Source organism: Melospiza melodia, chromosome Z (genome assembly GCF_035770615.1).
Source record: "Melospiza melodia melodia isolate bMelMel2 chromosome Z, bMelMel2.pri, whole genome shotgun sequence".
NCBI classification, from domain to species: domain Eukaryota; kingdom Metazoa; phylum Chordata; class Aves; order Passeriformes; family Passerellidae; genus Melospiza; species Melospiza melodia.
The window spans coordinates 11,639,097-11,662,677 of record NC_086226.1 but is presented as its reverse complement, the minus strand read 5'-3'; the positions used below and the strand labels follow the sequence as shown (position 1 = coordinate 11,662,677).

Below are 23,581 nucleotides of genomic sequence, written 5' to 3'. Positions count from 1 at the left end.
GAACATCTGTGAAGCATCTGAAAAAACATCTGTGCTGGACATATCTAATTGTAACCTGCACTCTTTACTATGCTGATTTACTTTCTCTGGTATCATCTACGAGTAGCTCTCCTGAAAATGTTAAGTTATTGCCATTTAGGAATGGTGTTCCCAATTTAGTGTTCCCAGTGAAACGCTGCAAACCACATCCCACTTGCTCAGCCCCCTGCTCCCTCCTCCTGTGGTGGGATAGAGAGGAGAGCTGGAGGCACAAAATGTAGACACCATGTATTGAGGCAATAACATTTTACTGAAGACAGCAATGAACTAAGAAAAAGAACAGTAATAATTTTAATAACGAAGTATGGAAGAGGTGAATGATTCACAGACAAGTGCTCGCCATGCAGAAATCCCAAACATGCTCCAAGAACCAGAAGGGCCCCTTCCCCTGACCCCAAAAATTACATCAGGCTTTGTAGAATAACCCCTGGGTCCTGGCTGTGCCCCCTCCTGGCTGCTGCAAAAATTAACCCTCTCTTGGCCAGAATCAGCACAGTCATTTAGAATGATTTTTGTGCTGCTGTTTTTTTAAATCTGGACTACTGTCAAAGGTACACCTTGAGTGCTAATGAAAAGAAGCAATCCCTGCTACTACAGCCAAGTGTCTTGAATTCCGAGATTTTGAGTGTAATCCTATATGCAATGCATATACATACTAGCTACCAGTAGTCAGAAGTCTTGTCCATGCCTGTCTACTCTGTGGGCCTGATCCTACAGATGTGCTTCAGATTGAAGGAGATAACCAGGACAGACATATTTGAGAATCCCCTTGTGGTTTAGTCTTTTCGAAGTCAAAAAAGAAGCAGGAGGTAAGCATCTCCACCCATGCCTACCTTCAGGAATACTGACACTTGCAAAGAAGCAGATAATCAGGGCTGAAAGGCCTTACTGGATGATTAAGTGGTGGGTTTCAATGCCTGAGGGACAGAAGCAGGGGAGTGCCTGGAGCCATTTATCTTGCTGGGAACAGATAAATGGTGCTTGAGATACATTTACAAATGGAAGTCATCGGTGGGCTCATGTGTGGAAAGCTAAACTTCCCAGCTACAACTTTGAAGATTTTTGTCCTGTATTTGCCACCAACTGCTTTGTTTGCATATTTATTTAGTTATTTGGTCAGCTGACATGGCCAGTTGCAATTTGCAATTGTTAAATGGCGTGGTGCCTTATCTGATGTAGGACTGCTATACCCAGCCAAATGACACAGGGCTTTATCTGGAACACATTAACCATACACACGGTGAAACTCAACTATCTCTCCTCTCCATTCAAGACTCCATGTTCTTCACCACTCTCTGGTACTGGCATTTGGGTAAACTGCGTAGAAAGCTGGATCAGACAACTGATCCTGCTGCAAACCACAGTGGGTTTGCAGCAAACGAATTTATTTTACTGGGTTAATTTTCAGCCAGGTCAATTTCCTGATGCAATTATTTTGTGTGGCTACGCAGGGGGTGGTGCCTTCCCTGGTAGATATGTGCCTCAGAGAAGAGTGGGATTGCTCTTTTTGAAAAGTAGACAGACTCAGGTTTCATAAAATGTTCTATGATGCTGCTCCTCAGTGATATTAGGCAGCAGAGCATTCCAGATCCATTCTAGATCATGTTAGAACTTGAGTACATCCTGAAAATGCTGTAACATTGAGCAATTTTGACAACTGCTAGTTCCAATTCTTAGTCTTTGTGGTTTTGCTTTTATTTAAAGACTGATTTTTGATTGGTACTTCCATAGAGCAGAGAATATCTCCATGCCAAATTTTGCTACCTAAAATATGCTGTCGTGCCTCCTGCACCAGATTATTGACATCTGCTGGTGAAAGGAAACATTTATAACTCTCAATTTAGTGACCACTGTTTGATCATGACTTAGGGACTTTACCAGGTTGGTTAAGCAAGAGGAGTCCAGAAATGTCTTGCATAGAACAGAAAATAGAACTGTGTTCTAGAGCATAGTGTTACAGGATGGAGAGAAAAGTAACTAGAGTGCAAATGACACCGAGCATGGAGTTGGTGTTATGGAAAAGAATGGCAGGACTAGAAGGCATTTGTTTAGTCTCATTCATGTTCTGTGGTCTCAGGTAGCTAAAGAGCGTTTTGCATAAATTTTTTTGGGGGGGGGGGGGGGGGGGGTAAAATGACATAATTAAATGCATAGAAGAAGGGCCCCTGAATAATTCTTGCTTAAAAGACCTGCCTGAGAGTTTCCCTTCTTTTCGAAAAAGTTTTAAATTCTGCTGCTGAGTCACTCATTATTTTCTTTTTTTATGAGAAACACATTTCTCAGATATAAAGAATCCATCTGGACTTTTGTTTCTGCACTTAATGAGCACTACATTTTGACAACTGGGTAACAAGCAAACAGAGCTACACTGGTTTCTTACTTAGGCCACAGTTCTGCAATTAGTTCCACATGAATTAATCCCTGCACTAGTACAAAGCCTCACTGAGGTTGGTAAGGGTTTCTGAGGCTGCTATAAGAACTAGTCCTTATGCTATGCTATAAGGGCTTGATTATCTATTCCACTACCATCCAAGCAGCACAAAGTGGCCTGAGATGGCTGTGTGAATGAATATTATTGGTAGCGAGAGTGAGTTTCTAAAGTTCCACGTAAACCTGTTGAGCCAAAAATTATTGGCTGTTTTTTGTCCTAACATGCTCTGTGCATAATTACAGGGTTTCCCAGCACTGCAGTTTACAGAAAGAATTTCTGCAATGTGAAAAGAAATGTGCCCTGGTAGTGTATTATGTTGAAATGGGTCAACACACAACAACTACTAATTCTTCAGCCTTAACCTTAGCACTGCTATTGATCTCTATGCAGTCATGCCCAAGACATGAGAACCTTCCTCTGACTCAGTTTCCCTGCTTGAAATATAGATACAGCAGTAGCTGTTTCACAGATATTTCTGAAAATTGATTGTGTTCACACAGAACAAGAAGAAATTTAGACAAATTATTTCCTCCTTGTAGGGTTTGATAATGAATGCAGGACAGCATGATTTTACCAGTCCCTCTCGATTTTGGAATAAATTAAGATTGAACTTTATTTTCTGTTCCAAGTCTGAATAACTAAATAGTGGGTATAATATCCCATCGACAAAGTTTAATTAACAAAATTCTTGAGACAGAAAACTCAAATTTGGCAAAGTAACTTTGTCTTTGAATTAGCTTCTTAGAACCAGCATTCACAGGCTTCAAATGGTGAGATAGCAGCACACAATGATGATGTAAAAATAGGCACAATGGCAAAGCATCAAAATAAAGTCCTGAACCAAGACCTGGTGGGAGGTACTAAACCTTTGGAAGAGGTGCAGTATTCCAACAACCATCCACTACTTTGTGTGTGGCAGGAGTTTTAGTGCTTCACGACCAAGACTGGGAAGATTACATACTGGAACTGGCCTTTCTCAGCAAAAGTTTCAAGTTTCAGGTTAATTCTGAAAATTGTAATGAGACAAAGCCTTGTGTGAAACAGGCTCCCACAACCTGTTGTGCAGGTTTCTGTGCACCCTTTGTAACAGAAAAGATCAACTAATCAACACTATCAGAGCCTGACTTCTCAAATGGTTAATAGTGTATCATTTCTGCACTGCAGCAAAGAGTAGATTTATCCACAGAATTTGGGCTTTTTCTGGACAAAAGTCAGTAGTGCCTGTTTAAGTTAACACAAATTCTATACATGTGTTTAGTGTAACAGAACCATATTGTTAAATAATTTATACAGTTTATAATGAAAAGGTAAATTAGCTTAGAGTTATAAACGGATTTTTGAGGTGTTCTTGATGTAGCGATAGTTAAGTATATGGAAAAATTTATTTTTCCACTATAGTGATAAAGTTAAGTTTATGGAAAAATTTATTTGTAGATGATCCTGATGTAAATCAGAACAATCTAAAAAGCTAAAATTATTGCATTGATTTTATACCAATGTTTTTTGTGAATCAAAATGAAATTCAAGATGTATGACTACAGTGAAACTTGCAAGAAGCAGAAGGTGGAGATAGTTCTGGCAGTTAGGATAATGGGATGGAAATGGCGAAATGGTAGTTAGGATTTGGAATTCTTTATTCCAAAAACAGGACTATATTGATGAATGGCCAATGATCTTCACTTCTAGTCGCTGGGTACCAGAAAGAAAACAAATCTTCATGTTGGACTTTAACAACTATGGGTATACTTCTATGGCTAAAAAAAACCTACACAACCTTCTATACAAAATGTCTTTAACACATTAACATCAAAGTGTGATGAAGTAAGCAATAAAGTCAGGGTCTAAGTTATTGAAATGAATTTTTATGAGAATTCATTTCAATAACCGGTCTCAATCTTATTTCAGAGTTACACAGGAAATAAGACTATACAGTTATCTCAAACTTAAACTTTTTTACAATGCCCATGCTGTCTACTGCATGTTCAAGCAAGAAGTGCAGAATTCTGACAGATGTACTTCTCAATTGACCAAACATCACTTAAACATATTTCAGGAGAAAATTACTATTTGTTTTATCAATAATGGAACAAGAGCTGCTTTGTCCTTATCAGCACTTGCCAGTTAAGCCAGAACATACCACTAAGAGTTATATACACTTCTGCTCTTTACTGTAAATCTCAGAACACTGTTAAAGGAGGTCCATTTCAATATCCTTTCCCTTAATATATGTGGTACAGAATTACTTCTTCTTTTCCAGTAGGAAATAGAAAACTTCAAAACTAACTGGGAAAAAAAAACCACTTTATGCTGAGTAGAATGCTGTTCTAAACTAACAGCTGTTAATAGTTCAGTTCCAGAAAACCTTGTAACCACCAAGCAAATAACATTTTGTCCTATAACAGCAATTGGGCAAGAGCCATGAAGGGAATCAGGCTTCTACCAGTTTAATGGGACATTGTATATTTTTGTTAGCTCCACAGCCGTTTCATTCCTTCATTCCTGCAGAGCTCCGGAATGACTGCTTTTGTTCTTTGGGTCATTTGTTATTGCTTAATTTACCATTTTGTTCTGACACCTTTTCTTCTAACAGCCAGCTTCTGATAAGTCCACAACTGTATTTACTTGAGACAAACAGGTAAATTACTTTTCCAGTGATAAGAAATACTTCAAGTTGCCGGCAAAATCTCTTTCTTAATTTCTTTCATTGCTTGCCACAAGAATCACCCAATTTGCTCAGCATGACTTTGATTTTAATAATTCTTGTTTCAGAATTTTATATTGAATCTTCACCCCCTAGTACACCTGGTGTATCACACCTGCCCTTTCCTTGCTTTCTGGTTCTCCCTATGTAGGTAGGAATGTGTGTTCCCTTTGAAACCATTTTATTGAACATAATGCCAGGTTATAACTGCATGATGACACTGTAGCAGAGAGTTTAAGGACCTGTGCTCCAAGTTGCCACATTAGATTCTATATTAAAGTGGAATATGTGTTGATTTGGACACAAGCAGCTACCTTTCTTTTGTCTGAGACATACTGTGAGTGCAGTCATGGGAGAAACAATGTGGAAGAGCTAGATATCCTAGACATGACAATCCCAGAAAAGATCTGGGATCTGCAAAAAGGGACATGTCCGAGAAAAGCAGGTTAATAACAAAGTAAGAGTCATGGTGATGCCAGAGAGTTGTCCACTGCATCAGAAGAGAAGTCAGTGTGCAACCTTTGCTCAGGGGCCACAGGAGCTCACAGCTGTGCGGGGGAGACACAGCCTCAGGAACACCTGACCCTGACCCTGAAGGTTTGCTTTATCCTGTAAGAGAGATTGTTTTCCCCCCAAAACCCACACCACCCTTCTAACAGCAGTATTCAGTTTTACAGTTTGCAAAGATGCAGAGACGTTTCATCATAAAAGTGTATTGTGGACATTTAGAGCTAGATTAACAGAGATACATGGGCACTCAATTCCCAGCTCAGAGTCAAACACTCTGCCCAGCTCTGGAGGAGCCTGAATTTCTGACACATCTTTATATCTACAGCTATAAAGCACTTGCATGTTGCCTTTACTTGCAGACACAGCATCTCCTCCTTGGAATCTGTGGGCAGAAAACATGCAAGTGGAGAGGGGAATCTGGAGCTGTAAGAACTGATGTAACAAAGCAATGAGCAAAAGCACCATTTGACCAGAGGCTGCCTAAACTGGATACAAAATCTGAGGACAGCTTCTGAGTGCTGCTAAAAAGGCTTTTTAGAAACTATTGAAATTTGTCCTTTGCTATTTCTTTGCTCTAGTGTTAGACTCATACACTTTTTCCCTTTTGTCTCTAGTTGTTTGGCTCATTTGCCTGTCTTCCCCAATTAGGAGGTAATTTTGTTCCTCTGAGAACATGTCCAAAAAATTGTTTTCATTTTATCCAACTTCAACTTCTCTGCTTGCTTTTAACTGTTTTTAAAATTTTTTCACTTGTTTTCCTTGAACTGTTTTTGTGTTTACCTCTTGTTCGTAATTGATTTCTCACTTCTTCTTTTTAATTTTTTTAAAAATTTTTATTTCCAGACAAGCAATTGCAGGGCATTAGCAGCAGATTTGGAATGAAGAGTTTTCACTGCTGGCACTGAAGCAGACTGTTCTTAATGGAATAGGGACATTATTCATGATTTCATCCTCAGACAAGAGACTTCATTGAAAGACAAACTATGCCTAGTTTATGTACTCTTGCTAGTCTCTGAACTATATTAAAAAAATACTTTTAATGCAAAAAATAACAAATAATTCCATGAACAGGAATAATATCTTACTATGCATATATAAATACTCAGACATTCACAGTATGTATCAGATTATATTTTATGTATTATTGCTTAGAATTAAGGTACTACTCTGTGCTTTACAAAATTACTATAATAGCTGTTCCTTTCATGCCTGGCTTTACTTTGCTTCTTCATGTTCATGACTAAAGTTAATGTATTTATAAAATATAGATAAAAACAGATAAGAAAGCTGCTCTCTCATAGTTTATAGGGTACCTTTCCTGCTTTACATTTCTTTCTTTACTCTTTTTCCTTGGCTGCAAGTTGACATATTCCTTACCAGCACTGAATTCTACTTTTCCCTACTGTGGTTTCAGCTGCTCATCCATATTATTTTGTCTTTTTGACAGTATAGCTGCACAAAGGAATTGCAGACTGTGAGACTGAGACCACTCAGGTCCAAGAACTTTATGCAAACATTCACAGACAACAGAGCTCTATTCTGAGGAACTTCTCGCATAGTTTGACAGATATCTTGAAGCTGGATATGGACAGTTGCCTTTGTTTTTTTGTTTTTTTTTTTTAATTCCAGCTTAGACACACACTACAAAGAGTTCATTTTAGGCTGGACTATCTTGATATGCAGTTAAGCACCATCATTAGGAGGACATTCAAATTATGCATACATATCACTGTGGAGCTAGTCCACCTTTTAATTCCTACAAAACCACCTGTTAATTTAGCTTAGCGCTGATAGTCTAAATCTGTAAATGACTTGTTTGACACTGAGGTTTAAGTATTTTGTTGAATCAAGATATGGCCATGCCAGGACTATCTGGATTATGGAACATATGGCAGACTTAGTTAAAAAATTTCTTTTTTGTCCAGTATTTTGCTGAGACATGCAAACAACCAGGATAGACTGAGAGGCAGCATTTCACCTTGTAGAATATAAGATTTTTGCCAAATCAGGTGTAAGCTTCACCATAACACTTTTTTTTAATGTTTGATTTTTTCGGTGAGTTCTTTCCATAAGAAAATCAGGCTCATGGCTGAAGTTCATGGAATCATGTCACCATTTTCTTAAAAAGATATCTGGGATGCTTTCAGTCCCTCACTGTTTGATTATGAGCCACTTCATCCCTGAAATCCTCAGTATGGTTGTGAAACTATTCACAAATAGAACCCTCCGTCGATTTCTTTTACTTGCCAACAGCCCTTTCCAAAACATTAATTTCCAGAAGTGTTTAATTTCAGTTGATTAAAAGGATGTATCATGCCTTACTTCTTGTGAGTTAACTCATCTTGAAGATACATTGTAGCATATTTATTAATTTAGACCCAACCTCCATACAGGTAATGACACCTCTTTTCCAACTGTTAGGTGTTATTTTGAATGGTAGAATTTTCCTATCTTAAAGGTCAAAAAAATGGCACAGGGAAACTTGCACCTGGAATAATGCTTAGTTACACAGTAGGTACCTGAGTCCAAAGTATGACCTTTCAAGTCCCTCCAGATAAAAAAGCTTTGCTCTGAAAATCTATGAAGTTAATGGGCACTACTCCATTTGCACTGGAAGACTCCTCAGTTCTCACCCTTCTGCTTGTGTTTTTCTCAGATCTAAACATCTATTTGCCTAATTCCAGGCTAAATCCTGAGGGACTAGCAACTGAACACAACTGTCACACAGAATGCACAGAATCATCTGGACACACTTCCTGTGTCCCTGTTCTTGCTCCAAGTGCTGCTTCACAGCCTGGGGCTCCCTGTTATAGGTGAGCCTTTTCCTCATTGGGTTAAACACAATGCTGCCTTTTGCTCTCTTGGCATTTGCATTCGTCCTTAGAAGTCTTACATTTCCCTCTACCTAAACCCACAGCTTAGAAAGGAATGGTGGAGTTGCCTTCTCCTGTAACTTGCCTTTTGAGAGGAAAAGAATGACCTAGCTCCTCAAGTGCAGCTAACAGCACTCCCACCTGGGCTTCTGCACCTCCACTGGGTGAAAATGTCTGGCATGGTCGTGACTCAGAAAGGAGTGGGAGTAGGAACGCAAACCTGTTTTTTTTGTTTGTTTGTTTGACTGCCTGTGTTCTTCCTGGAAGTTTTGGGCAGCTACATGCTTAGGTCATGGGCTTGTGCAGCTACCCAGCTGAGTCTCCTTGCTCTAGCCCATGTGCTAAAAAGAGCTCTGAGATTTAGGTTCCGTGGGCAGCTTCCTTTGCTTGCATTTTGGACTTTGAAGAACGTGATTGCACATCCATATCTGTTTAATATATGGATTCCCAAGTCAAAAAAAAAATTAAAAGACATCAAAATGCATGTAGTAGATTTACTTGTCAACTATCTTTGGTTAGTACTCCCAGAAATTCCGACTATTGGTCCTGTATTACAAAGGCAATTCTACTCTTTTACTTTCATTTAGCCCTTGTGCATGGTAAAATCTAAGCATTTACTAGAGCCAGTTTGAGGGGCTAGATTATGTTGCAGTGTAAATGATGCTTAAAATTGAAGCCCCATCTTTTATAAATTTTGTTTTGAATAAATCAATTTACAGTTATACCAAGTTACAGTAAAAGGTGAAAAACAAGCACACACTTTGTAACTCTCAAGCTCACTTCTATTTATGGTCTTCTATCCATGCCAATAGAATATATGTACATATGCTAAATTTCAAGCAAGATATTGCATTTTTTTAATGCAGAGAAGAGAAAGAGAATTCAAAAGGCGAATAAAACTCATGCTAAAAGAAAGGATATGGGAGAATAACCAGGAAATATGAGTAACAGTAACATTTTGTTACTATCCTGATTCTCCTCTGATCCTTCTGGCTTTCTTTGCCTCTTTTCTAGCATTTAATCATTTTCCTTTTCACCGTTGTGCAGCTCACCACACGTATTATTTTACTCTTTTATTTTAAAAAGTCCCATGAAACCTAGAATGAAAATAAGTTTCTCTTGTATGGGTTCTATAGGGTTACACACTATGTGGTTTCATTGTGTTGATTGAAAGTGTAGAGCCTGGCTATACAACTTCAAGTCTGGTGGGTTGACATAATAAATGCAATAATCCAGCTTTTACTAAAATTTCTCTGAAATAATTTCCATTTATTCTTTTACTATTTTCCATAGTTTATTCCCTATCTATACCATATACATATTTTGTATCCATTAATAATTTAAAACTTCTTGGTGAGGAGCTTAGGTGTTGTCTAATATATGTTGTAGACTCCACAGAATATTCTGTGAACAACAGAGATGGAGAAACTTATATGGGAGACAGCAATTTCTTATTGCTCCTCACTAAGCACTTTTTTAACACCAGTTGCACTGCCTTATTGCTCCGAAGCTCCAGTTAAACTGAATTGTAATATGCTGTGGAAAAAAAAAAATTATTATCTATGCTAAATCCCATTGAATCATAGAACCAGAGGCTGGAACAGACCTCTAAGATCACCAAGTTCAAGTCTTAACCCACCACTAAACCATGACCCAAAGTGCCACATCTACACAGATTTCCAGTGTCTGCAGGGATGGTGGCTCCATCAGATGCCCTGCTTCCCAGGGCAGACTCGTTTCAGTGTTTGACAACCCATTCAATGAAAGAATTTTTCCCAAAATCCAAACTAGACACCCTCTGACACATCTCCAGACCTTTTCCTCTGGTCCTGTGAGAAGAGGCCGATCCCCACCTGGCTAAGGCCTCCTTTCAGGGAGTTGTAGAGAGTGAGAAGGTCCCCCGAGACTCCTTCTCTCCAGGAGAAAAGCTGCTAAAACATCACAGGTCCCTCAGCTTTTCCTCACAGGACTTGAGCTCCAGACCCTTCCCCAGCTTTATTGTCTGTCTCTGGACTTGCTGCAGCACCTCAGTGTCCGCCTTGCTGTAAGTTTACTTATCGTAAGATTACTGGGTTGTAATTAAAAATGAATTTAAATATAAAATTTTAAAGGAATGCACAGCGAACAGAAGGACTTTAGAGGATTGTCAGAGGATATGCACACTTACTGTGACTACAAGGATTATTTAATGAAGCTGGTGGTTGCAAAAGACCTGATTTTCCTTTAACAAGGCATGAAAAATAAAAAAAATTAGTGTGTCTCAGCTATGGATCTAGATGTCTATGCTACACTACAGCACAAATTCTCCCAATGCCTGCATTTTTATCTTACTTTTTTTTTAGCAGCCTTTTCAACATCTAGAATATCTAGCCCCTTTGTTTATTTCTTTTTAATATTGGATTTATTAGTAAAGTTTTTCAAATGCACTTAAAGATAAGAATTTTATAAAAACATTTTTTCTATGATATCATATAATCACTTGAAACTCTCAGATGCCTGGCTATTTCAAGGAATTTTGTCAGAATTTTAAGCTAAATGAATATTTTCAGGAATTAATGAACAACAGAACATACCATCTTCAGCCACACCTTCACTCTGGCCAGCTCAAAAGCATTTCATCTCCAATGACATCTTGTTCTAGCTTTACAAGTACCAGTAAGGATCTAACAATGTTAAATATTTATTCAGCATACAAGTCACTGGCATCTTGCTTATGATTTTGCGCTGCCTTCCAGTCACCACAGCAATTATAGTCCCTGTCTACTGAAAAAATGGAAAGGGCTGGCAAGCCCTAATACCGGTTTATTCCATGTTCATGTGTCTTTTCTGACCCCTTTCAGGATCAACACAAAATTTTTCTTGAGAATCCTTGAGATAACTAGTGTTTCAGTTGACCATACTCTAATGGCATTCAGAGAATTTTCTTGTAAATTCTCTGAGAAACCACATCCTAAATGCCCCACACTGTTACTGCCATGCATTTCACCTAGGAGAGCTTTGAATTTTGATTTTTAAGAAGCATTACTATGTACATACATTTATTTTTAACTTCTAGAGAGAATTTTGAGGATCTCAACAGCCTTTTTTCAATCTGTATGAAGAGTGGAATGAATGAATGTTTCTCTGCACTGTTTTATGACCATTGAGACATTCTGCTTTTGAGCACCACTTTGCAAGTCCACCGATTCGACAGTTTAGAGTGTTAGGACAGAAATAAGCTGATACTTGGCTTGTAAAGATTTTGCATCTTTACTGAGCATTTATGCACAACTGCTCTCTCCAGAATGCTTAATTGTTATTCATGAGGTAGCCAAGTTTATTGTTGTTACTCTGTGCCATGTGTGGCAGTTCAACAATCATTGCTGTTTCATTTCAGTAACAACAAAATGAATTGTGGTAAGAAATGTGGATTGTGATAATATATTAACATTATTTTATTTTGCTGTTAAACTAGAGTACTGTTTGTATTTCACAGTCTGACTTTTACTGGTGTCTTCTTAATGGCAGAATTAAGGTTCTTTGCATTTCTATACTTTTTCTTGCTTTTGAAAAGAATAATCTCTTTTGGAGCTTTAAGTGTCACTCTGAGTTTTATGATGCATGTTCATGCTTCTTTTTCTTCCAAAATTATAGCTATTTTATACTTAAAAAAAAAAAGTTTTGAGTAGGAAATTTTTCAGACTGTTACTTAGGAAGGTTTTGTCACTCAGTGAGAAGTCAGTTGCATTGGTCGGGTTCTTTAGGAGAGCCCTGAGACAGAGTCAGCCTCTGAGTTCAGCATAAAAATAATTAATTTCTCTTTAACTGTAGTCAACTGTCTTGATTTTCTTGCATACATCTTATCTCTTTTTTTTTTTTGTATAATCTCTCTTTATGCTTCAACTTATTCTTTTACCTAAAACTCAGGTCCCACAGCTGTTTCTCCTTCAGTGATGGATCTTCATTTTGTTCTCATGCAAATTTAACCAATCCTGCACTAGGATTTGTCACAGTGTTCAACGTCAATATATAGTGAACTCAAATACTCTTCTCTGGGTATGTCAGCCTCACCCTTAAGTGGACACAGAAATCTGTCAATAGCAGAAAAGGTGGTGCTTCAACACACAAGGCTGCTGTTTTTGTGGGAATTATCCTGAGTTTTGTCTACCTGCCTATCACAGACTTGTACCTCACAGGTCTTTAAGCTGTTGTTCAGACAGGGAGTCTCTGGAGATAGGAGAATCTCATTCCCTGTCCTCCTTTGCACAACTTTTCACTGTTTAGATATTTTAAGGGCTCTGTGGGTGTTTTGCCTTCTGTGTCACGAGAGATCCTTTCAAGGCTTTATTTATCTCTTTGCTTTTTCTCTTCAGGGAAAAGGGGCAAGGCAAGACCTGTCTTCTTCCTGTTCTTTTAGCTAGTTTTTTTTGGTAAACACTGGAAAGCTTTGGAATCTCCCACATGGTGTGTGCTGTAGCAGAACAGAGGTTGCCTGGGTTTACCTATATTTCACACCTATTGTGAGATTGCTGGCAATTACAGAAGCCTGGCTTCAATGACACAGCCAGACCTGCGTTCCCTCTTCCCTTTGAGGAAACAGGGAGTGAGAAAACATGGATCCATCCCCCTCCTCCTTGAATGTCCCAGCAGACAACTGCAATATGTATATACCCCTGGCAAAAGGATTTTAGCTAGTGAATTGGAGCTCAATAACTAAGCAGAAACTCCTTTTCATAGTACTTGCTTCACAGCCTCCTCTGTTTCAATTGAAACAGCATTTCACTGCAGGCAGCTTCCGAGGATCTCTGCTCAGCAGCGCTCTGTATCTCAGTCCTGTCCTTCAGTGCAAGTTCAGAACTCACAGGAAGATTCTTTGGCATTGAGAATCCTGCCAGAGTCTGGGTTCCTGTGCCATTTTTGAGAAAATAGGATGTGAGAATGAAGGCTGGCTGATAAAGGAAGTGTATCTGAAAGGAAGGAGTTTTTGGGGACAGGATGATGGTTCTGAGTAGCGTGGGAGAGCCTTAGATTTTGCCAGTAATTTGGCTAGCACTTCAAAGTTTGTGAGACTTCCTGCAGATTTTCCATGAGCCACCATGTTCCCTACACTACCCTCAAGTGCTCCTGGTCATTGTGATATTCTCAATTTACCAGTGGTCAGCCTCAAAAATTTATCTCACAGGATTGCTCTCATCTACTAAGTCTTGGCAAGACTGACTACAGAAATTATAATATCTTTATGTGAACAAGAAAAATGTGAAAAAATGGCGTCATAATTCGCTTTTTGACTATGCTTTTCTCCAAGTTTCTTGAAGGGCTTGAGAAAAGTTTAAATTTCACTAAAAATACTAACAATTTTTATGACAATGTGCTAGACAGACCCCACCTCTGCAGAAGGTGTAGTCTGAAGGACATTCCATGCATTTTTATGGGAATAGAGAATAGTTCTAAGTATTTTTCAGCATGAATTATAGCTTCTTGGATCTTCATCACTATGTTTTTCATGAGTAATTGGCTTAGTATGGTAACAGCTAGTGAATTTAGTTCAGAATTTAGTTTAGAATCAGAGTAACAACAGATGGCTATATAAATGTCTGTATTTCTCCTTGTCATGTGAATACCAGAAAAATCTCAACCTATTTGCAAAATATCTGTATAAAACAGAGAGAATTGCAAGTTGTAGTTTCCCACTTCATAACAAAGGGCAAGTTCCCACGTCAAAACAAGCTCAGGCCCCCACTATAAACTACAGTACTGGAACTAGGATAAGATCCTATGCACTTAACCTCTACTGAAATCAATCCTGCTCAGCAAAGAAATAGGAAATGCTCTATTAAAAAAGGTTTTTTCATGTTTATCCCTTGACTAAAGAGATGTGAAAAAAACGTCTCTGAAGAAATGTTGCTCCCTCTAAATCAAATGTTTTCTTGAGCATGGTGTCTATGTCTTGAGCTGTCTTCTGGACCCACAGCTCTAAGAACTGTCATCTGTCTGTTAGATCACAGACATTAAACATTATTTCTCATAAATGATTCAAACCTGGCTTGAGTATAGCTTGGTTTCCACCTAGACTCACATCCAAGCACCGCAAATGGGAGAGCCACTAGTGCTAATTGGTGGGCTAATTCTGCAACACTGATTATTGTCTCCTAGGGAGGGGATCAAGCCCACCGTCTGATTTTCCACAGACCACCAAACGACTGAATGATGAGAACAACTTAGTCCTTGCCAAACTAGACAGATGGAGTTCCACCACTGAGTGTTTCCCAACCACTTCAGCCATCTGTTCCCTACTTCTGAGTACTTCCACAACAGCAAAAAACTCTCAAAAGCCCCAAATATTACCTTTTTATAATCGATTAACCATGAAATTACTGCTCTAATCATATATAGGTACTGCAAAATTACACCAAAAATAACAGATGTAAGAAAAATTTTGAGCATTTTGTGATAATAACAAGATGACTTTTTCTTCTACATGTTATGTAGATATGTCTACAGGTTCATGAGCAGAACTGGAGCAGCCAGCTCATCCTAGACTGCACATTTTCATCAGTTCTCCAACTTGTGTCCCAGTGCCAATTGATCCTCTGCTGTAGGTGGTAGTGGAGTAGTGGGCAGAGTGACAGTAGTTACCTAAAATTATTTGGACCCAGCAATAACAGCAAAACCACTTGTCCAGTCCACATTTCATTTCCACATCGACAAATCTGTGGGAGCCCTACTGGATGTAGATGACAGAGAAAAAATTGCAAAAAGAAATTTTTTTTCACATGCTGTCTAGAAAAGTAACAATCAAAGAATTGTGTTCTTTGTGGTTGGACAGTGTTTCAAAACTAGCTTGACTTGCTCTGCCTTTTCTGACCATTGTAGATAAAACACCTAATTTTTTCACCCTGATATTAATGGGGATTTTACATCTATAAAATTCTTAGTTAGGAATTAAAGCACTTACTATAAAATGCTATTTTTAAGTATCTGAAACCGAAGTTACTGCTTTAGCAAAGAAGTACTTTATTTTACCAATAGGCAAATTAATATAAATGTCTCCCAAGAAAAGACTATCAAACCTGAAATTAATTTGAAATAACAATGCTGATGTGGTATCCAGCAACAATAATGGTAGAGCCCTAAAATTTCAATTCCTCTAAGAGTTGCAGAAACACAGCAAGCAGAACTACATAGAACAGCACTAGTAAGGACATTAGGGCCTACAAAGGAAAAGGATATAGACCATTATCTTTAGGTGATTACATATGGTTTTTCATCACCATCATGATCAGATTCACAATTTTATATTTTAAATGGGTGGAGAAAGTGAAACCCATGCAGTAAAGCCATTAAGTTCTTGCTTACCCTGTAAAGAGTGGTTATTTCATGAAATATGGTGTCACTCTGACAATCTCTAGTTAAAGAAAAATTATCTTAAGTGATGATGTAATAATTTAAAGAAAAATTAGTTTTAAAAATTGCATGTTTTTCTCAGCAGATTCTCTTTCTAATGCTAATTCAAAGTATGTAGCAATATTTTGGTGCATTCCAAATCTAAAGGCTGTTTGATGTACTGGATTCCTCTCAGTATACTCTTAAAAGGCATTTAATCAGGTGCTATCTTTCAGGCCTTTGAATAAGTAACACTGCCATTGTTGCCCGAATTGCATCTGAAAGATGCATGTGTAAGATTGTGAGTGGCTGAGGGAGAATAAGCTTAGGTTTGCCTTTATCAGGGGAAAACTGAAAAGACTGAGACTGTATCTATTTCATGCCTTCGCTTAGAAATGTCTCCTCATTTCGTTCACTGAGAGTTTCTGTTCATCATTGCAAAGTGTTAATTTTTTGATAGTTTAGGTGAATAAAAGTTGCTTCCTGAGCGTTTAGCGGCAACTGGCTCTGGTAGGAAAATATACAATTGAAAGCATTCAATTTTGTTATTGTATCTGACTCTTTAAGGGAAGAATTCATAAAACAGCTATTCCGGTTGGTTTTTCTCACGAAAATTCTTCTTAGGAATTACTAGAATAATTTAATGGCTCTTCCTTAAACTACATGAAGCTGTCAAAGCCAAAACTCTCCAAGCCAGAACATTCTTATCAGTGCAGAAGAATTTGGAAACTCATTTGTAATGCAAATCACCCAGTCACATCGTCATTGTCCAATGCACTGGAGAACAGAATATTCCTATTGAACAAATTACTCACCAAGAATCACAGCAACAACGGTGAAGAGCACAAAGGCATTCCTCATTAAATAACTTTTAACATCGTCCTTTGTTATGCTCTGCACTTTTTTTTTGGCCAAAAGAGTACGTTTCCGGACTCCTTGTTGAATTCGCTCCATCCTACTTCCAGGTTTTGGGTCTTCTCCGTTACCTTTAGTCATTTATCTTGCTGAAAGCTTTCTTTTATAATTAATTTCTGTCAGTATCCCTTCAGAAAAGTGGAAGACTCTTTTCAGTGGGAGTTACTGGAGAGACCTGCAAGACAAGAAATATCAAACACTGCAGTAAGATTTTAGGGGAATGATTAGCTACGTATTTACATAGAAGCAAATATTCTTCATGTTTCAGTAAAACTTGTATTGTTCTTAATATCTAAGCAGTTTTTGATGCAGAACCTCAATGACTTTGAAAGAAGGATTACATGGACTGATCAGATAAGTGTCCCATGTCTTCAGACATGAACTGCTGTCATACTGTAAAACCCAGGAGTAACTTTTTTTAATATTTGCTATTCATACATAAATGTAAAATCAGTACAAATCATAGCAACTTGAGGAATAATGTTTAAAACTCTCTGTCATGCTTGCTCTTGTACATTTTATCACGCCATTATTATTTGAAAAAAAAATCTAGTTCACCTTCACATTAACGATTGAAGAGAAATATTTTGCTCAAAATGTACATTGAAATTGTTCTACATTTCAAATGTTTTTAAATGATTGAATGCATTGTCTCAATTCTTTCTTTTCACATGGAAAAAGGCAGCAGCAATAGTTTATTTATCCCTCAACCACTATTTAGAAGATATGCCTTTGACAGCTTTATGTTGATAACATTCATCTTTTAGCTGTATAAACTACTCCGAGCACATCTGTAAAACATCAGAAGTAATATCCCACTTAACTTGTTGCTTCAGACAGCAATACCAGCTCACATTGCAGAGTAATGCTTAGCTTGTCCTGATAGCAATTATGAGCATATTTCACAGAATCACAGACTGTCCTGAGTTGGAAGGGACACATCAGGATCATGGAGTCCAAATCCTGGACCTGTGCAGGACAACCCAAGAACCACACCACGTCCGACTTTAAGAAATCATGCTCTGAATCAACCTTAAAATGTTTCAATATCAAACGTTTTTAATTAAGATATTACTTTTTATTTTAGATGGTGTGGGTTTGTTTTGATGACTGCTGGGTATGAGTTTGTTTAGTAATGGAGACTCCTCAAAGGTATCTTCCAGACTGAGAATACAATTTTCTGAAGTCTTGGTCAATATACACTGGCAGGCTTTTAAAAAAGTAATTACTAATGAATAAATGGATAGACCTAGGTGCTTCTGCTGCAATCTGCCTCTGTTTATAGACAGACCAACTCTTAACACCTCATTTTAAATAAATTTAGTGCCAAAACACTTTTTTTCCCCGGAAGCATTTAAAATATAAATACACTGTGGTTTCAGCCAGCACGTTTTATGCAAAATCGCATGTTGTAACAAGTTTATTTTGGTGGATTTTGATCCCTGCTTTTACCATATGTTTCAAGACGTTTCACTTTAGCACTTCAGCGCAATATCCTCTCTGAATTTTAACAGAAGGCTGTAAACTGTGCTGCTTTAAGGAGTGGAAACAGAAATTGTGAGACCTAGCTAAATATTTAAATTTAGTAAGGGTTGTACCGCGGACAGGACTGCTGTATGGAAGCGGGATTTCCCCCCCCCCCCCCCCCCCCCGACCGATTAATGTACGCATTAAAAGGAAAAAAAAAAAAAAAAAAGAGAGAGAGAGAGAAGAGAAGAGGGAAAAAAAAAAAAAAGGGGGAGAGGGGAGAGAGAGAAGGAGATCGTTCACAGTGCCTTTTCTTTCTTTCCAGGATGTTCAGCAGCTAATCTGTCCTGCACAATTCACATCAAGATCAAGGAGGAACACGGGCGCAGCCAGAAGATTAATCAATCAAAAGGACGAATCGATTAATTAGGACACAAAGGCGCAGAGCGAAGGATGAAGGATGCCTCCCCCCCGCTCGGACCCCCTCTGCAGGGCAGGACAGGAGGGGACAGGAGGGGACAGGAGGGGACAGGAGGGGACAGGGCGCTCTCACCTGGCCGGGGCCCCGCGTCCTGCGCAGCGCGGACGGAGCTGCGGAGCCGGGCGGGCGGCAGGGGGAAAACTGACATCTGCATGTGCTCCCGAGCACGGCAACTCACTATCCCTGCAACTTAAGGAAAGGGGAGGAGACTACTGCCGGCCCGGCGCCGGGAGAAAAAAAAAAAAAAAAAAAAAAAAAAAAAAAAAAAAAAAAGGGACAAAACCAACCCACCGTGAACCGCGCATCAGCAGAGAGAGAGAGAGAGGGGAGGAAAAGGAAAGCGGGGCTTCTGGAATATTGATTAGTCTTGGCGCAGTGAAAGCAGGGTCACTTTCTTTGTTTTTTCCTTTTAGACCACTTTCACGCTTTGTCAGTTCAGCTTCGTTAGAAATGCAAAATCAGGATCCGGGGAGAATTGAAGGATCGCACACACGCACAGGGCAGGGGAGGCTGGAGCGCTTCTTCCTCAGACATTCCAGGCTGGACGTCTGAAAATCCTAAACATAATTATATAACACCGGCCCTGTGCTTTTCAAAACAAGTGATAAAATATCTGAGCATGCCACTTTGTTCTAAAAACAGGCATGGTGTGAAAGCTATCACGTGTTTTCTAATTCTTAAAGACAGCTATTCAAGATCTACTCTTCCCAGGGTGGGGAACCAGACATATCTTTCAGAAGCAACTGGAGTATTATCAAGGAAAGAGAAAAACACAATCAGTTGTAATCCTTTGAATGTTTCTTGTAGATATTCAAAATACATAGTAAGACTTGCCTCTTGTTTGGCGCTTTAAACTCACTGACAGCAAGCCCCATTCAGCCTGTTTCAATAACAGAGAATGAATGAATGAAAAGTATAAAATATCCGCTTTTGAGAAATAAGTGGCATTCAGTTTTTCTAACATTTCAAAGTATGTGTTGTTGAAAAGGTATTTGTTGATGGGAATCAGGGGAATTCCCAAAGAACTTTCCTTTTTAGAAAAACACTTTCATTTTAAGCATTGGTAATGTCAGGTTAAAATATTCCATAATTACATTTTAGTGCATCTTTAAAAGGATTGAAAGTATTTTCTTCAAGACAAATATTGTAAATCAAAATGTATATGATTTTATGTTGAATATATAATTAATCTCTATATATTAATCTTTTAAGGTTTGTTTATAAATCATGTTGATATTCAAATTGTTTTCCTGAGAAGTCATTTTAAGTAGACAGGAAAAAGATCTATGTACAATACTCAAAAAGTATAGATAGGTGCAAAATAAAATTAAGAGAAAATTTACTTCCACATAGTCAGAGTAATGGTTTTGCTATAGTGTTTTCCAGTTTGAATGTGATTCAAATAATGATGTATAATGTAGAGAAAAAAAAATCTAAAATCTAATAATTTCAAATATTTTTATGATTAATGTAGGTTTGAGATTCATTTGTGTACCATGGAATCTTTCTCTTTGGCGTCTAACTTAAGGAAGAAAACATCTAAGTCAACTTATTAATTGACTTTTAAAATGAAGAAAAAACATTGACAGCTTGTGTTGCAAAGACAGAAACACATGCTGTATTTTCTCGCACCTGGCATCTTAAATGTTTATCTCATTTTTATTTTTGGTGGTGCAGTTTTTAAATACTTTCACTATTTTTTCTGTAGATGTGGACTGACCTTTTAATGAACCTTTGCCCTCTAGCAATCTGCTTGTTTGATCTTTCTTTTCTGAGCATGGCTTGCTTTCTGCAAAACCTCCCATATAGTCCTGCCCTCTGCTCATATGAATAGCAATGATACACTTGACTTAATGGGACAGAGCCAGGCCCCTATGAAGTGATCCAAAAGTATGTAATGATTTAATGCTTTCATTAATACTGACTCCATGAGAAAGGAGGATAATCCTGTGAGAGAACTAACTATTCAGTGAGACAAAATTAAAATAAACAATAATCAGTAGGAGAGCTCAGCTTAACTTCAACAGTGATACTTCCATTATCTCTCTGAGAACAACAGATATTATTACACATTTCTTAGCTAAACAGAATATGAAGAGCTTTTATGGCAATGTGTTCAAAATTTTCTGTCTTTTTTCCTTTCTCCTTCATCTTCTGACACTCATTTATTTTATTGATTTTAACTTTCAAGAATATTATCCTTTACATTATAAAACTCCATGTATTTTAGATATCTCTGGATAGCAAAAAAAGAGTCAAGTAAGTTCATAGCATGGTGTCACTCTGCAACACAGGTAATTAAAATGGAATTTCCCTTTATAGATACAGTAGATTTAACAGATTTAATATGCAGTATTTAATACTAGGGCTAGGACAAATTGAAAATGTTATTGGTAATGTTCTTTTACTTGTAGCATTTCCAGCAGTGCTAGTTTCTAGGAAGACCAATTTAGAAGTTAAACTCATGGTAGATTTTAGACTGGATCAGCCAAGGCAAAAATTACAGAACAACTTTATGTTTTGTAGAGTGACACAGAGGGGTAGCCATCAGTGGAAACTGCAAATTTCACATAGATGAAATAACCTGTACATGCTTCAGGTGGTAGGTTTTCCTCACAAAAACTGACAAGGAATGACCTAAGGCCTGGATGAGCCTGTCTGTGTTGACACACTAGCTCAGCACTCTAATCTGTGCTTTGGGTTCCAGTTTCAGCCCTTCTTTGACAATGCCCCAGGTAGCCTGCAAAGCAGTGAAGTGCAAGTGCAGGGCAAGGACTGGCTCTGACCTGGACCTGAATCCCAAGCAGTGTGGATCCAGCCAGCTGAAACCGCGCTGTGGCAAACCCAAGCGCTGTGCGGTTGTGGCTGACAAAGTCTGTCACTAAATGCACTTTGCACAGTATCTCAGTGCCTTTGTATAATAAGTAAAGGTATTAGAGGGGAAGCTGCTGTTCCAACACAAAGTATTGTTATTTTCAGCTGACAAGAGCTATCAAACAAAAACCGAGGAAAGCCAGTGGTAGCAAATTCAAAAAGTGGAAATGAAGCAACCAATTGTACAATCCTTTAATTTCCCAGATAGCAATAAATGTGGCATGAGACTGCATGGATCCCAGCTGAAATAAACTTCAAGATTCAAAGTAACACAGGTTTCACATTAATAAGACAGCACTATTAATTAATGCTGGCTGAATATCTGAAGTGTTTGAGTTCTACTTAGAAGCTCAGTGAAATACTGTTGATAGCATAATGGTAAAATGGGAGTAAAATTGTGAAAGAATATGTTTATTCATGGTAAATGGCATGCCAGGATGTCTCAGACTTCAATTAAGCTGGACAAAATAAGAAAATATATTACTCCCTTTCAAGCTGCAATCCAGCTTAGAATTGTTTATTACCGTTATACACTGTTGTATCAGTGAAGAAGCTGAGTCTCTAAGAGGTCGAATTTAATCCATACTAGTTAGCAAATATTTGGCAGAGCTAAGCCTTAGGCTCCTGAATATTTCCACAGGATCATGGCATGGTTTTCTTTCTGAGATACTTGGTTGGCTCTTGCTCTTTTGAGGATGCTAAGATGAGTAGGATAAATTGAGGTTTAGTGTTTGTTTCTTTTCAAATATCAAAGGGGAATTTGATGAATACCTCCATTTTGGCCAGCCAAATGTGAGGCAGCCAGATTTTGTCAACATGTGTATTACAATTATCAAAAAAACCCATGGGCTCTGTTCTGTTAGCAAGTATGAAGGGCTGTAGGAAAAGATCTGCAGATCCATAGCTGGTTCTGAGTACAAAGTTTGCAGAATCTGCACATTGTAACATTGAATTGCTTCTAACATCATTTTGAGCCCCAAATAGCTTTTAGTGCTTAGACTGTATGATCTGGTTTTGTTTCTCCTACAGGAATCCAGTCCACACCTTCTAGGACCACTCCATGAAATGAATCAAGCATGTCTTGGTCACTTCTAGAGGAAACTGCTTCTACTGATTACACTGAATTTCAGTTTATCTATGAGATGTTGTAAACCATTGGTCAAGTTCATTTTTCAAAAAAAAACACCCCAAGTCACTGTTAAAATGTTCTGTTGATAGTAAGGATCAAATTACTTTAGAAAATGCTACTATTCTGTCAAAAAACATTTGAAAAGTTAGGTTTTTTGCCTAACATAGGATGAACGACTTGCTGTACAGGCCAATCGAATCAGCAGGACTTTGATTTTTCAGTGATCTGTTTCTGTGTTTCTATTTAGTGTCCCATTACAGTCTTAACACTGCTCACTCAAGCCAGCCAACAAATCCTCCTGCATTTCGAGGTCTTGTGCCGTGAGAATAAATGTGATTTTATGCTTTTGAGCTCTGTCAGTAGGCAGTCGGAAGTCACACACAAAAAAGGCGGCATTCCTTTTCTGCTCTGTGAAAATTCCCAGCAGAGAAACACGAACCTTTGGTATCTCCACTCAGCATCATGGGCTGTCTGAGCCTTAACACACACTGTATGTCTGACTGCAGCTGAATAGACAACCTTGTTTCCTTTCAACGCAGGGCGTCAGATCAGCGCTCACTCCTGGGAGAAGTGGGGAGGGAAACGAAGCTACCCCAGCAGAGGATGTGGCTCGTGAACTTTTCCCCTAACTGTCTTATCAAGGATGTGAATGTCTGTACGTACAATGGGGCGATTCTCACCGAAGAATAAGCAAGATTGTCTAAGAAGGATTGGGGATAGGATGGGGCTGTGTCATTGTAAGAAATCGAATGGGATCTGGTCGGTAGCTGATTGCATTTCAGATGCAAACGCCTGTACA

The 23,581-nt window shown here is 38.3% G+C and overlaps 1 protein-coding gene across 1 annotated transcript in view; it reads right to left on the bottom strand.

The window, feature by feature from the left end:
* Positions 1-18,953, bottom strand: part of SLC1A3 (solute carrier family 1 member 3) — a 65,529-nt gene extending 46,576 nt beyond the window's left edge. The window contains exons 1-2 of the mRNA XM_063179738.1: positions 18,852-18,953; positions 16,732-17,006 (exon numbers count right to left, since the gene is read on the bottom strand). Coding sequence (XP_063035808.1) covers positions 16,732-16,912 — 181 coding nt within the window. The 5' untranslated portion in view covers positions 16,913-17,006; positions 18,852-18,953. The remainder of the gene's footprint in view (positions 1-16,731; positions 17,007-18,851) is intronic.
* Positions 18,954-23,581: the final 4,628 nt, after the last annotated feature.